Here is a 16,554-nt window from a genome sequence, read left to right on the forward strand (position 1 = left end):
GGCTCGCTTTGGAAAAAGGGGCCAGTTGGAGACCGTCTGAGCCAATCAGAGTCGAGAAGCGTCAGGCTTATTCAACTGTGTGGATAGTCAATTCCCATTGACTCCGCCCCCGCAGCTCCTCTGGAACGTGGCAAGATGGTCGATCCAGAGCATCGCGATGTTTCCATATACTGATCTCTATCAAAGCAACTCACGCGTTACGTAACGACAGCTTTCAAAGGATGTGTGGCCTTTGACTGTATTCAAATCAAAGGTTATTTATTAAGAATTTTTTATTTAAATGTTGGGAGACTGTAGTGAGGATTGTATCAGAATAAACACATTCACCAAATGGAGCATTCTTTACTGAAGTTAAAGTTTAATCTTATAATTATGACTTAGCATCTACAAGCATCTTGTAAATTATGACTTAGCCTCTCATCATTTTGAATTGGTGTCTCATTATGACTTAGCATCTCATAATAATAACTTAGCATCTCATAATTATGACTTAGCATCTCATAATTCTGAGATAGTATCTCATAATTATGACTTAGCATCTCATAACTTTGAGATAGTATCTTGTAATTCTGACTTAGCATCTCATAATAATAACTTAGCATCTCAATTCTGACTTAGCGTCGAATAACTTTGAGATAGTAGCTCATAATTATGCCATAGCATCTCGACCCATGGTGAAGTGTTAGTGATTCACACGTAACTTGTTCAATAGCTTTTTAAATGCTAAGGATGATCTGCTCCAAGCTAATACCCACTAGCATGTTTATGCTAACAGTTTGTTTTGCTATAAAAACCATGTTAGTTTTGTAAACTGCATGTATTTAGCAAGCTGAGGTTACTCCTAAAAAACAAACAAGAGTGGAGAGACCACGGTTAAAGGGATAGTCCACTGTTTTGTGTGTGCGTAAGTGCTGACATAGTTTGAGATTATTAATAAATTAACATATTATTTTACAATTGTAAAATAGGTATATAGTGTTTTAAACTGTACTATTATCACTTTAAAGTCCCATTTCATCACCTCTAACTTGCCAGACTGTCCACACACACACACACACCCTGCGGTGCAGAGACCATTTGGTTTTCTCACAGCTCACAGACAAATTGAGGATGGGGGAGGAGGTCGATGTGAGTTCATTTGTTCTCACTTACTGTTGATGTTGGCCTAATCATTATTGTGTAGATCAATGCTTTGGGTGTGAGCGGCTGATCTAATCACATGAATAGAATGTCATTTGCAAGATGGATGTTTCTGTTTGTGTCTATCTCTTCACCACTTGCTTCTGTGACTGGATGAATGAAGGGTGTGTTCACACACGGTAAACACACGGTCTGCAATACTGCTGCTGGAGTCGTCTGCTTACTGAGAAATAGGGAAATCAAATATTTTTGAACACAAGCATGAATACTATTTTCCAAATGAAATGGAGAATCTTATAGCGACTGCCCCACTTTCACAGAATTCAGAGTGAGAGAAAAAAGAAAAAAAAAACAAATATATCCATATTTAATATCAATTTCTATCAGGAAACATTTGATGTTTTTACAATTATGGGTACTATTTTTCTGTAATCATGCTTTATTGTGTTTTAGGAAAACAAATGAAAAAGCTGAAGGTAGTGCTAATATGAACATGTTTGGTATGTTCACTAAAAATGTGGTTCTGGGTGAATTCATTCTTTTCCAAAAAAAAAAGAAAGTGAAATGATTGGATAATAGGTCCTACACTGCAATAATTAAATTCTATGAATGTCTCGACGAATGGCCTGGGTCACACTTTCCACGTTCACAGTAGTGGTCAGTTCCCCGCCGGTTAAATGGAATGTGGGAAGGATGACACAACACACATGTGTTTCTTGGGTGAGTAGGGGTGGGGTGGATCTGGTCCCTTTCGCATTCCAACCCCCTCCCCCCAGTCTTTCACCTCTGCAAAAGCTAATTCATCCTCATATACAGTATGATGATCATTGATTCATAAGGATTCAGCTGTCTCACATGTTCGCCTAGGATCTTTACCTCACCATGATGCAGATGTTTACAGTGCAATATAATACAACACATAATAATATAATAATACAACACAGTGCAACTGTCTACATTTAACCGTGCAACATTTAAGTGCAATTCATTTTAATTTGTCCAAAACTGAAGATAAAATAATTCTACTTCATTTTTTAAGTGCACAATCAGAATTAGACGTTAATATTTATACCAGGAGCAGGGTCGCCACTTTGGACCACCATTTCCTTACAATATCCCACTATGGATAAAGTAATTTAAAGTATCCTTTTCAGTTTTGATGATAGCTGAAGGCTACATAGATTCTCTGACACACATGGAGAGATGAGGGACACTCAGCGGCAAATTTCACACACCTTAAAGACCTTTAAGTCCAAATGTTTCTATTCAAAATCAATGTAAAAAATGAATGAATGAATTGCTGTATGTCAGGCACGAGACAAAGAAAATAATAATAAAGTGGACTGAGGACTGAATAAATGGTGATATAACATCCCCAAAAAAGACATGCAACCTGCTGTGTTGTCAGCTTGTGGCAGCACATTGCTTATCACCAGATGGACTCACTACAGTACAGTACGTGTTACAGATAAGGGAACTGTGTACAGTGTCTGCAGGGCAAAGGGCAGAGGCTCTATGAATGGGGAAGGTCTCAGGTTTTTATGTCTTACAGAGGCATTTAAAAAGCTCCCAGTGTCAATGATGAGGAAGCTTTTAGAGAGGAAGGGCTGTCTGTCAGACACGAAAACCCCCCAAAACAACTATAAATGCTGTAGTACAAACACTCACTGTGGCACTGTAATAAGTATACATTAAAATAGTATACAATCACAGCAGCAGAATGAACCAAACCAGGCCGAGTAAAGAAAGAAAACAAGAGTTATCATAAAGCAAACAAACCAAACAATCTCCAGACACAAGAAGAGGAAGATGTTTTTTTTAAAGAAGCATGTTGGTTTCAGACCCATTTTCCAAATAACTGCATTTCAGGGCTCCCAAAACACACGTTCTGTGTGGAAAGAAAACTTTAGTGGATTCTTCTGACCAAAACAAATTATAAACCACATGGAGTGAGGACAATATGGGAAAGTAAGGACATTTTGAACTGTCCTTGTGTCCTTATGTCAAACCCCTAAAATGTTTTTTTGAGGGTTAAGACCCTATTGGAAAAACCATCATAGGCCAGCATAATGATGCTGGTGGACTAGCATAGACCAGCAAGGACCAGCATAATGATGCTGGTGGACCAGCAAAGACAAGCACAGACCAGCATAATGATACTGGTGGACCAGCATAGACCAGTTTAGAACAACATGGACCAGCACAGACCAGCAAAGACCAGTTTAGAACAGCATAGACCAGCATAATGATGCTGGTGGACCAGCAAAGACAAGCACAGACCAGCATAATGATGCTGGCGGACCAGCATAGACCAGTTTAGAACAACATGGACCAGCACAGACCAGCAAAGACCAGCATGCTGGACCAGCACCAAAACACAACAAAATGCTGGGCTATGCTGTTTTTTTAAGGTCAAAGTGTAGGAAATGCATTGTGTCTATGAGTGTCCTCACTAGGAATGCTGTGTGTGTGTGTGTATGCTCTGGGTTTGGTGAGTATGCAGGAGACACATGTCCCCCAGCTCTCTTACGCCCTCTGCTGACAGAGTCCCTCTCTTTTAAAATGTCCTGTCATTTCTCTGACCCAATTTACACTCATGCAGAAAACTGGGCCTCAAACTTTGACACACAGACGTCAGCAGAACTTTCATATAAGTCTGCAGTTTGCTTTCTCCTGCTGTTTTTAAAGTGTAATATTGAAATGAAATATTAGGGTTTGTGTTGTTGTTATAGGACGTCTGCAGCAGATGGCGTTCAACAGTGCATCAACAGACAAAACAAAAACCTTTCTTATTTACCTCTTTGAGAGGAAGAACGTGGCAATGACAGGAAACTATTGATTAACCTGCAGGATTCATGAGGTCAGTACGCCTCATGAGCAAACAAATCAGACGTCCTCCAGCGAATAAACTCACAAATGTACACTAAAGACAGTTTTGACAAATAATCGAATCCAAAATCACTCCCTGCCCGAGTATCGCACCAAATCACAGCTGTGGCACGTTCACTAGGCAAATAACCACTTGATCCCGAGTTTTTAAACATGGATTTAACTAATAAAGATGCAGCATTACTGATTCTATGATTCTTTGCCACAGTGGCACATAACCTGGATCTCTTCAAGGAGTATATCCATGGCAGTGTCACACTTCAGCTTGATGTGTTTGATGGCAACCTTCTCCTTTCTAGAACATCAGTGCTTCCATTCCCTATCATCTCATTTAGTTCATAGTCATCCTTGTTGGTTGACCAGGAGTGAGAGGACTGGTCACCTGCCATTGTTTGGATAAAGTTAGTCATGATCTGAGCATCAAGACAGAAGATTCTGGGCAGTTTTTGGCAGGCTGCACACTGAGAGGTGTAATGCTGCTCTTGGAAGTTTTGAGTGCTTAGCCACATTTGTTCAAACCACGTCTCTATCGCTTGTGTGGTCAATTTAAAAGAGAACTGCACAATAGGGCGATGGTGAGCTTTGAACTGCTTTGAGGAACTTTGGACTGTGGAGAAGAACTACAGTGCCCTCCTATAGTAACATCCTTAAACCTAAATCAAGCATGTGCAGTCGCCTTTAGCTAACTATTGAAGAAAACTATGTTGAAGGACTTTGAATTAGATTGAAAACATCCGAGGAACCACCAAGAAGAAATTTGAGTGATCACAAACTTCAAACCAGCATTGCACAACCTGCAGGGATTCTTGGAAGAAGAAGAACTTTGTACAGTTGTTTTGGACATTCTTTTTGTTGTCGTTTTGTTGCTTGTTGTGATATTATTGAAATAAACTAAAGTCAAACTAAAACCTGTGGAGGGCAGCATTTCACCTCTCAGTGTGCAGCCTACTGGGAATTATTCATAGAAGAGGAAGAGGCAACAGTTGTTTATCTAACTGACTGACCTGGGTCTTGCACGTTTTTCCTGAAAATCAATTTCAATTCTAAACTGTGTTTAGGGGACTTTGGACTGTGATAAAGGACTGCTGATTGAGAGGGGTCAGAATTACAGTTTGCAGTGTACAGCCTGCCGGAACTTTTCAACTGTGTTGAAGAATCATCACTTTATACTCATTGAGGCAGTTTCAGCTTTTGCTCATGCAATTGCTCTACAGAAATGTTTTCCTTTGCCTGTGGAGGGCAGTATTACACATATTAGTGTATAGTCTGACATTAAAGAGAAGAAGAAAATTATAAAATATGACACTTAAGGGAGGACTGGGTTATTTCTAGCAGTCCAACAGTAATCAGTCATTAGGTATTTACAGTACATTGGTGTATGTGTTTCTGTCTAAATCTTGACAAATGAAATGTCGCTGTACTTTCATTATAGGCTGATCCCAGAAGCAGTGTTAATGTTTACCACACAGAGTGTTTACTGATCAAAGGTCTGAAACGCACAAAGACAGAGAGCAGTGACATTTCATTCATGACTTACTGTATATGAACATATCAAGATCCTATTCATGATAACAATAGTACAGAGAAAGTTAGTGTCCTATTATTACACTCATTTATTTCACTTATTTTATTCAATATAATTATTTAAGTACAAACACAGCTTAGAAATGCTCAAATTACTGGTAAATAGAAAATGACTATGTTCCCCTTTTCATCACAGACAGGATTAAGATAACAAGCATTTCCTTCATTAATTAATGACATGATCATTTACATTTGTTGACACATGATGTATATGGAGGACCATAACTTACATTATAATAGAAGAAATAATGAATGAATGAATGAATGAATGAATACATACACAATAAATTACATTTAAAAAAAGAATAATTAAATAAAATAATAAATAAATAAATTAATGAATGAATGTCGGTCATCAGAAAAATTTATAATTTCTTCAGTGTATTTATTTATTATTTTATCTATTAATTAATTAATTTAAAAATAGATATTTAATCTTTATTTATTCATTCATTTATTCATTTCTGTATTTATTTATTTTTTCCATTTATTAATACATTTATGTAATCTTTTCAATTATTTCTGTATTTATTTATTCATTCATTTATTTATTTATCATTAATTACAGTCCTCCATAAATGAATATCTAAATTGACCTGTGATACTTCTCTACAATAGTAAAGACACTAGTTTGCCTCTGTGATGAGTTCAACTTAAATACTGAGAGAGAACAGAGGCAATATCAAGACAGACATGTTCATGTTTCTCATCACGTGATGTTTATAATAAATAATATTCAGCAACGCTAAAGACTCACTGAGGGGTATGAATATGCCTCATACACAGATTTGTTACAACTCACTTTGAAATTACATGTTCAGTCCTTTATTTCACATGTTCCTGTTTACACATAAGACAGATGTTAATCTTAATACAGTTATGGACTGTTACAGAGAAATATACAAAAATAAACTTCTTTTTGTTTTAAACCCTTAGTGCTCACGTGGCACAGATCAGTGCCGCAGGGGCACCCTTGGTACATTTTTGTGGGAATAATACACAACTCCTTATATGGACATCCTGGGGTGTGTGTTTATAGGTCACATATTCAGGCTTTACAAAATAAACATTTTTTGTCTATTATGTGTGGTTGAGTCAAAGTTATTTTATATCACATTTAAAAAACAAACGGGAGTAGCGATAATTGTGCAAAAGTCAAAAAATAGACTGTTTTTCTTTTCTTTTCGTTAACGAGCCAAACAAACGTTGACGTATTTCCAAATTTCACAAATTCAATCTGATTTAAAAACATTGTGAGTGTGTTTATATAATTCACTGTTTATCAGAAAAGAAAACGAATATGAGACACTCTCTATATATAATTTATAGCCTCTGTATATACGTAATAATGGGGAAAAAAGCAGCCTAAATTCTCAAATCATTGAATAGTCACTGCGTAAAGTTATGTGCAGATTGGTCCAATAAAAGAAGTAACAGCCCCAAAGGAATGGTCAACCATGAACAACAGAGTACATAATGGAATAGTTTGTCTGGATGGAGTGATGATGTGCTGGAGGAAAGGCAGGGTTCGCGCTCACCATACCCAACAATCAACTGCCACACTGATATGGCAAAGAGCAGATCTCACTCCATCACAGGTTTTATACCGAGCACCACCTGAGGTAATACTGAGCTCTCAGAGTAACAACGTTATCACCGATGTTAAAATACAGTGGCATAAACAGACCAGCAAAGTTCGTCAGGAGGCAGATTTATTCCCAGAATAATAATATTTCTAATATTTTGACAACACACTGATTCTTTGTGATTTATTTTTCATTGAAGCCGAACATAAACACGTCTTTCAATAGATTAAAGTAACACCTGCTGACCTAAAAATAAAAAGAAGTCTGAAACAGTTTTTAAATCAATATATTACCTCTTTGAGTTGAGGTTTTGTGTTTAAAAAATCGACAGTTTTTATAGATTTATTGGTTACACTTCATAGTACAATACAGTAACAAGGTTGTATTTTTCTTATCAGAACGTAACTCTATCTTAAATACTAAATACCAAGTGTGGTGCATGAAGGAGAATTTGAAATTATTAACAGTTTAATGTAAAGATAGTGAGTTACTTTACCAACCTATGGCCTGGATATTGACACACAATGACTATTTTTACAATACTTTCACACAAGTTGCATCAGGAATGAGATGGTGTTTCCATAATATTACTCACGTTTTTACAAATTATGCCTAAAGGTGTAACACCTGCCGTTTGGTCAGCTTTCAGTTGGCAGTGTGGCATCATGTAAACTCAAGTTTTTTAGTGACTCACACAGTAGCGAATGTCTTCCAGAGAGTGTGTTTGGTCTACAGTAACAAAACAAGTTTAAAAAAGGGCCAAAGATTCCGAACATCATACCTCTGACGACCGTTCAGTCTCCGCCTCCCGTGATATCAAGCAGTTTTCAGGACTAATGGCGACATCGGCTGTCGGGTGAGCGGCAATCTGCTGCAGAAGCGTCTCTGACTGGAGCAGATGATTGGTCCAGTCCTGACACACCTCCTCTATTGAAGGCCCCTCCCCTCCATATTCTGGCGGCAGAATGGTCGGCGAGAAGAAGTCACTTAGAGTGTCATGGAAATCCACTCCATGCATGTGGATCTACGGAAAAGAATTAAATTAAATTAAATTAAATTAAATTAAATTAAATTAAATTAAATTAAATTAAATTAAATCATGTTTCTCTGTGTTTTTATGACATAATGAAGCTACATCCACACTTTTTAAGTTCTAAACCACATCGCATATGCTACAGCTACACCTGATGTTTTTTGTGGCCTTAAAGTGATTGTTCAGGATTTGCTCTGCACTAAGAACCAGTTTAACCAGTTGTACCAGAACCAGCTGTGGACTTAAACACAATCGGTTTAACCCGGGTTAATAATTAATTCATTAAAATGTCTCGGCTTCTAACAGTTTGACCGGAAGTTTGTTGCCCGTGTCTGCTGAAGAGGGAACTGCAGCCCATGGCCAAGTGGAAAGGGAACTTGGCTTGTAACCGGAGCAAGGTACCTAACCCCCATTGCTCCCCGGGTGCTGCTCATTCGCTGCCCGTTGCTCCTAATTCTAGAGTTATCCGTGATAACCAGTGTGTGTGAAGTGGGGAAAAAAACCAAGTGCCAGTAATCCTCTTATCTCTTATCCATATGAGGTCAGGGCTCTGTGAAGGGCCAGTCAAGTTCTTCCACACCAAAGTCAAAGTCAAACCATGTCTTTATAGTCCTTGCTTTGCGCACTGGGGCACAGTCATGTTGGCACAGCCTCCAATTGCCTTCCTCAAACTGTTGCCACAAAGTCAGAAGCCTAGCATCGTCCAAAATGTCTTGGTGTGCTGATGCGTTAAGATTGTCCTTCATAAGGGGCCTAGCCTAAAGCCTGATTGACACACGTTATACCTTAACAGGTATAAAGAATATGTTTGCCACTTAACTTGTTTTCACAACATCCTTTTCCAGCTGGAAACTGAAGTTTGTGTTGCCCACGGGCTTTCAAACACCAGCGGCACAAAATACCACCTTTCAACTCACGAATATGGAGACAGCAGTGGATCAACAACTCCTGTGCGCTGTGATGACGCACAATTAAAGATTTTCTCTGTAAACTACGGCCTTGTAAACGTGTAAGTAATATGGATGTAGCCTGAGAGCAGGAGAATCACTGTGATGCTGACCCTCTGTTTGATCTTGTCTGGCAGAAAGGGACGAATCATGGCAAAGACGGGCCTGAAGAACATTGGCTCGTTGACCAGGTGGATTCCTCTCACTTTGAGAGGGAAAGAGTCCTGACAAACACACACAAACACACACAAACACACACACAAAAAAAAGATGAAGATGATCTGAAGCAGAGGACTTGAAGAAACTGACAGACACTGAAACGTCCTGTGATGTAACATACGCACTTTCAACATAAAGTATGTTACGAGACGAAGTTCTCCTTTTTTTTAACAGAACATGTTATTTAGGGCTGCAACCAATAATCTGCCGATTATTTTCAAGATTAATCGTGTACTTGTTTGGTCCAAATAATGTCATAAAGTGTTGAAATGTCAATCGGTGTTTCCTAAACCAAATGATTCGGTTTCAATTATTTATTTGTTACATGGAGCAAAGAAACTAGGAAATATTCACATTTAAAAAGCTGAAAAATGAAGAAAGCTTGTTTTAATTGTTTAAAACATTCAAACGGATGAATTATCAAAATAGTTTAGTAATTGATTAATAATCTAATAATCGTTGCAGCCCTTATATTATTACAGTTTTTAATCTACATTTCTCAGATCAAGAATTCAAATTCCTAACATTTAAAGCATAATCTAATCCCAACCATGATTGACGGCCTACCGAGAGCACGGATGATATCTTTCTGGCAAGGGAGGGGTTAATCTGCAGGGCGTGGCCTAAGCTCCACCCCTGCAGGTCAAATATGGCCTTGATGCCCCGCCTCTGTGTTTGTGTCTCTGAGGAGATGATCTCTGATGTCATCAGGCTGATTCTGAACACCTGGAAGGCCGACCAGTCCTTAGGGTTCCACTGTCCTGAAGACAGAGAGACAGAAAGACCAAGAAAAAGACAGGCAGGGAGACATTACACATCAGGATCCGAGCCTCACATGTTTTTGACATCACTGCTGTCTGCGTTTACTGACCGATCCTGTAGAGCAGGACTCGGCTGCCAGCGTGGTCCCTCTGCGGGAGGACACTGTGATACGAGGTGCTGAGGAGGCCGAGGACAGAGGACGGAGACAGACAGCCGCTGATCTCAGGACTCTCCTGCCGCCAACGCTGATAGTTTAACAAGAGCTGCACAGGACACATGAATTCAACCTTCAGGGACATTACACAAGCCTGGTTGTTGTGAAAGAGAAAGTCATAATCTTCAGTCATTGTTTAACGTTATTAAATATTACTCATTATAAACATGGAGTCATTGCAAGTCCTGTTGTTATTGAACAGACTGAACTAGTTTTTGAACTAGTGAAAAAAGTGAAAAAGTGAAAAAGTTTGACTCCAAGAGAAATCAAACTTAAAACTGGATAAAAGGGTGTAAACATACACAAATAAATGATATTTGTGTATTCATTACATATTAATCAATGCTGATTATTGTGCAGCAAGGTTGTCGGAATTAAGTGTTCAAACAGATGTTCTGAGTTGGGTCTTTATTGAATATATTCAAGACAGCGTTCGTACAGAGAGTAACAGGATGTAGACTCTGCATGCGAGGAGTGCCGTGTCTGCAAAAGCATGTGTTTAATATACTGTAGCTCGATGCATCTTTCGTCACAGGAAACAAAACACCTATCCTTGTAATGTGGTTAAACAATAAATAACAAAATAAATTTGATACAACATTATTTACAAATATCAGCCCACAGTCTGGTTTCTGAACCAAAAACATTAACACAATCATAACCAAGGACATTAATATTAACCTTTATTCCACATTTCTGTGGACGAAAGCAGTGAAATCTGCCAGTTACAAATGTATAAATATCACTTATGACTAAAGACATGATGATTAAAAAGCCAAAGTCAACATGGTTTTAGGGCAGATTCTTTGTGTGAGGTTATTCTGAGGACAATGTACAGTAGGCTACAATGTAAAGTTATTGAAAATTATTTCAGATACAAATTCACCAAAATACGAGCTGTAGTGTGACCATAGGAATGACATGTTTGTCTGTAGTGGTTTTTGTAACACTACAGTTAAGAGCAGTGAACCTATTGATTTATTTTCTCGTGCTCGTCTTTTCAGCGACGCACTTTGACGACGGTCCCTGGGCATTCGCCTCACAACCGTCTCGCTGCCGCTGCACATAGAGACACATGTTATTCTTCCAGCACGGAATTCACGTCACTTGGATGAAAATGTTATTGTAGCTCATTAAGTACACAATTCTGATTGTGAAAAGACCACGCCTATGTTAATAGAACGTTTCGTTTACACGTTATTGATCCGTAAAGTCCCAATCTGTCAATATCTTTCCAACTTTACCGAACTCAGAAACTGCTGCATCTGTCAGTGATTACACAGCAGTGACTAAAACTAACGCAGACTTGAGTTGTTTTCGTTTTACTGCTCAGTCCAGTCCGGTCCGGTCCGGTCCGGTTCGGTTCTGTACCTTCAAAGAAAGCTCCACGTCAAAGTCTCTGGCCCGCAGGAACTTGATGAGGAATCCGTCGGAGAGCGCGGTGACGGCGGTCAGCTGTGTGGCCTGCAGCGCTCTCCGCCTCAGCTCACTCACATGCGGCTGCAGCTGCGGAGAGTCGTCCGGCAGTTCACTGAGCTCAGGCCCGTTCATGTCGCTCCCAGGTCCCGTTACATGATACTGTCTGTCACACTCATATACTTTTAAATATACTGTTATACTGCTACTGCTGTCAGAGAGAGAGAGGGAGAGAGAGAGAGAGAGAGAGAGAGACACGCGCGCACACACACACACAGAAGAGGGCTGTGTGTGTTTGTGTGGGTACTTGTATGTATAGCTTCGTGAGGACCGTACATTAAGGTAGGGGAAGTGAGGACACGTTGTCTGGGCCTCACAACTGTAAAGTGTCTTTCTGACCTTGTCAAGAGCAGTAGTCCTCATGGTGACCAAAAACCTGGTCCTAATGAGGCATAACCTTATTTCTGAGGAACTTTAATGTTAAGTTTAGTGCTAAGATTTAAGTTGCGCTTGGGTTCAGGACATACAATATATATGTGTGTGTCTATATATATATATATATACATATACAGTATATACACATGTGTGTGTTTGTGTATATATATATATATATATATATATATATATACACACACATATATATATACAGTACATTTGTCAAAATGTGTGATGAGCAAATGTCCACACTCAAACAAACAAATGCTTCTTCCTCTGTTTTGTCACTGTGGTGAACTAGCATTGGACATTTTGTTAGTCTTTATTGGAGTAGTGAATGGAAAATGTGTATCTCACTTCATCTAGGTGATTTCCGAAGCTTGAGTCTGGAACCAGAGATGGGTCACAAGATTTATTTGGGTCCCCCAAAAAATAAGCGTAGAAAATTTTTAATCAACATGCTTAAAATTAAGTTATAAATTGTTTACCAATTGTTTTCCCATTTAAAATTTGGTTCACAATAAGTTTGTCATCTATTAAAAGTGGGTCCAAACATACAAAGTTTGGGAACGCTGAACATCTGAATTACAGTTAGGAGAGATGAACAATTAAGCTCCTTTAAATATGTATTTATCCTTTAATTGTGGAGGACATGAGTTCATCCTCATTAGACGCTTAGATTATATTAGATTATACTCCAACCTTGTAGATATTTATAAACTGGTTCTAAAGGTACTTTTGTGTCAGTACTTCATATAATCACACATGTGACTGGCTCCTACTCTGCTTATAGTATACGTAGTAAGTAGTATACGTCTTTCTCTGTGTGTGTGTGTGTACATACATATAAATATTTAACTGTGTCCTGCTCTGAGTAATAAGTTTGTATTTTTCATTTAAACATTTATCGCAACAGTTTTTAAGCAAACGCGTACAAACGATAGAAACAAAACATTTTCTACCTTTTTCTGTAATTACAAACATCAGCACAAGTCAAGAAATCAAATAAAAATAATGATGATAATAAACGAGACTGCATTCACAAACATGACTGAGCTGTTTTTACTGAAAAACTGTAACAGGGGTTGGTGAACCAGGCACCGGTGTAGCATCACACTGCTACTGTAAATACAAGACAACACCCACAGCACAGCCACCGATTATACAACGCTCCTAATCAATATAATCGTCCGTGAGTAATGGATTGTATAATCAACAGCTCTGGAGGGTCAACGAGCTCCAGTGGATGTCGCGTTTGTTCAGGCATCGTCTCCTCAGAGTCTCTCAGTCCAAAGAAAAAAAAAGAGAAGATGAAGTAGAAAGAAAGAAGAAGCTTATGGTGACGTTATGATTGTATCAACAGCATGGCTTTCTCTGTCCCTGGACTCTCGTCCTCCAGTCTTGTGGAGGACGATATCTGCTGTGCATTTGTGTGTTCGTGTGTACGACAGACGTGGTGACCAGGGATTCACCAGACGCCTTGTGTTTTACACAATCAGACTTTTGAATGTCACAATCCTTCACGTGACAAGAAAACAAAAAAAAACAACAACGCTGGACCTGCAGAGTGAAAAACACGGCGTTGGGAAACAACAACAACAACATGATTTCCTGATGACGCAAATGTACAGACATTGGGGTCAGAGGTCGGCGAACCCTCAGCTTTCTGTTGCATCACTAAGACTCTTCAGCATCTTTGCCACACATGATTCTAATGCACAACAATAAAAAACACCATTAAACCTGGTGTTTCTGGATGAGGAGCCTCTAGAGCAGTACATTCCCAGAATGTGAGCTGTGGCCCCCTGGTGGCCATGAGAGTTAAACGTGAACTACGTGACCAAATAAGGATCTTATTTTTAGTTAAAGCTGCCGTCAATGACGTTATCTTTTGGCCAACTTCCTGTACTTTCTTTTGCCCAATCAGATTACACACAAAGTCATTGTAGAGACAAGAGTAGGTGCTAATTACGCATTCATCTCCAAGCTCCACCCCAGGCCGGTTGTACTCAATTACCTTAATATATATATAATATATATTATATATATATCATATTATATTATATTAATTTTGTGGTATGAGCTAATCCCGAGTGAAGGAGTGGGAGGGGCAGGACGTGAGCGAGGAAGATGAACTACGTGGTAACTCATGAAAATATGCGACACCGAGAGACTTATGTATTTCTCTATTTAACATAGATTTTAACTCAATTATTTCACCAACAGCAGCTTTAAGCTTCAAATAACCAAAAATATGCAGATTATTTATCATACTTTTTTAGATAATTCCTTTGTAAATGTTTATATTGAAGTGGGCTGAAAATAAGAAAATAGTGATCCGAATTTAGATTTTTCTAAATTTAAAGTTTGGAATGTTCAGCTCTGGAGGAATAAACGACATTGGGCCTTATGCAGTTTCCGCTCATACACAAACACAATTAGTTTAATAGAACCTGTCACTTCTTTTCACGGCTAGTGCACACGTGTCTTCCTGTAAGACAACTCCACAGCTCCCTCTAGTGAGTTTAGTGGATGATGACATGTTGGTTGCTGTACTGCGTGCATGGTTTCATAATGGTTCTTCCCTTCTAGGTAGACCCGTGACATTGTTTATACTTCCTTAAAATAGATAGACAGTATACGGTACTGACAACTGAGTTGTGCGACTGCGCTGTGAGCGCCCCCTACACAGAGACGTGGTAGCTCGCTCTCAATGAAAACATGGCTGCCGGAAGTAAACAAAAATCTACACCTTCTTAAGTCTATAATATATTAAAACTAGGTTTGTCTGACTACGTAAAATAACCTTATACGAAAAATCCTGAACTAATAATTCTAAACAACTCCAGTCAGACTCAGAATAAACTGTGAGCCACCCACGTTGACAAGTTTGCACACGTGAAAATTACCCTAAAACTATATAAAACAGTAATGTACATTAATCTAATTAAATAAACTACGTTTCCTGGATTATCGGTGAATGATGACGTTCATCAGTGTGTCCAGAGAGGAGAGGCTGGGGAACGTGACTTAGAACATTTGCACAAACTTCACATACGTATTTACAACATTGTTGCATGAGGCCCAATGTGTATTATTGTTGTGACCTAATGAAATAAAACAAACAGAAAACAGACCTGGTGACAACAAAGAGTCATGTTTTCAAAAAGGAAAAATAAAAGAAAAAGAATGTTAGGACATTTTCAAAGAACTTGTGTTGGATTCCACCAGTTGTGATTAGTGCTGGGTGACGGCGGTTTTGTTATCTCATTTGGCAAAATTATACAAATCATTTTTTCATTTGAAGAGTGGCTGCGTGAGACACTGTGTTGTGTGCGCCCCCTTGTGGTATATTTGGCAGCGAGGACACAAGGAAAAACAGACTTAACCCACTTAACCAAAGGCTCACCTAATAAAACCCAAGGCTGCTTAATTCAACTATGCCTCAAGAACATAATCACCACTTTACAACAGTATTTTCTGAACTAAGTTTGTAAACGTTTGCTGTCCTGCACCAAAGCTCATAGAGAAAATCATCATTTTTAGCTGACAGGGAAACAGGAGCTGCTGGTCTACTGCTGTATCCTCTGGTAACTTCTTGCCACTTCAGTAAAACAAAACAAATGATTGTACCACAACATATGTGCACTTAATGACGGAGGCAGAAACAGGATCAACAAGTCCTGTGTGCTGGTTTGTATAATTGATTGATTTTCTCTATGGACTTTAGTGTGGGAGTGTGAGTGGTTTACAAAGAGGCTCAAACTTCAATTTGTCAGGGGAAGGTTGTCGAACAATGGGATAAATTAGCAAACAATGTCTGAAGACATTAAAGGTGGAGATTTTTTTAAATTAGATGAGCCTTTAGTTAAACAGCTAAACTCAGTTCTTCCCTGTGTGCAGCCATGTTTTCACCGAGAGTGAGAGTCTGTGTCCCAAGCTGGTTCTCAGCACAGGAAGGATTTACAATATTAATGAAGTTATACAATCGCACCTTAAAAAGAAAAACCTGCACTATGTCGTCAAAGTGTGAAATTAGTCAAATTCAGAGAAATGAAAATCAAAAACACACATTCCCTCAGGTGTAGAGATTAAAGAAGGTCGTCACCCAGCGCTACCTTTCTACCCGTGGATGGAATTAGACTCACATGGGGGGGCGTGGTCTGTCACAGTGTCAGCCATCTTTACATTGAGGTGTGTTGGCCTGTGGAATGGAAGCGTGAGGCACATTCTGGAATATAGAGACACTAGAGAGAACTCCAAACTAAACTCAAACCAATCAGAGCTTCATCAGCCTGCCTGCAGCTGGAGGGAGAAAATCATATGTAC

At 38.9% G+C, this 16,554-nt stretch overlaps 1 protein-coding gene across 1 annotated transcript; it reads right to left on the reverse strand.

Moving 5' to 3' along the window:
* Positions 1–7,308: 7,308 nt before the first annotated feature.
* ttpa (tocopherol (alpha) transfer protein) lies at positions 7,309–12,006 on the reverse strand. The gene is made up of 5 exons (XM_044048800.1): positions 11,746–12,006; positions 10,270–10,423; positions 9,966–10,159; positions 9,293–9,403; positions 7,309–8,223 (listed from the first exon to the last, which is right to left on the reverse strand). The coding sequence occupies exons 1-5, from the start codon at positions 11,923–11,925 to the stop codon at positions 7,975–7,977; spliced, it is 888 nt and encodes a 295-aa protein (XP_043904735.1). The 5' UTR covers positions 11,926–12,006; the 3' UTR covers positions 7,309–7,974.
* Positions 12,007–16,554: the final 4,548 nt, after the last annotated feature.

Source organism: Solea senegalensis, linkage group LG1, assembly GCF_019176455.1.
Source record: "Solea senegalensis isolate Sse05_10M linkage group LG1, IFAPA_SoseM_1, whole genome shotgun sequence".
NCBI classification, from domain to species: Eukaryota; Metazoa; Chordata; class Actinopteri; order Pleuronectiformes; family Soleidae; genus Solea; species Solea senegalensis.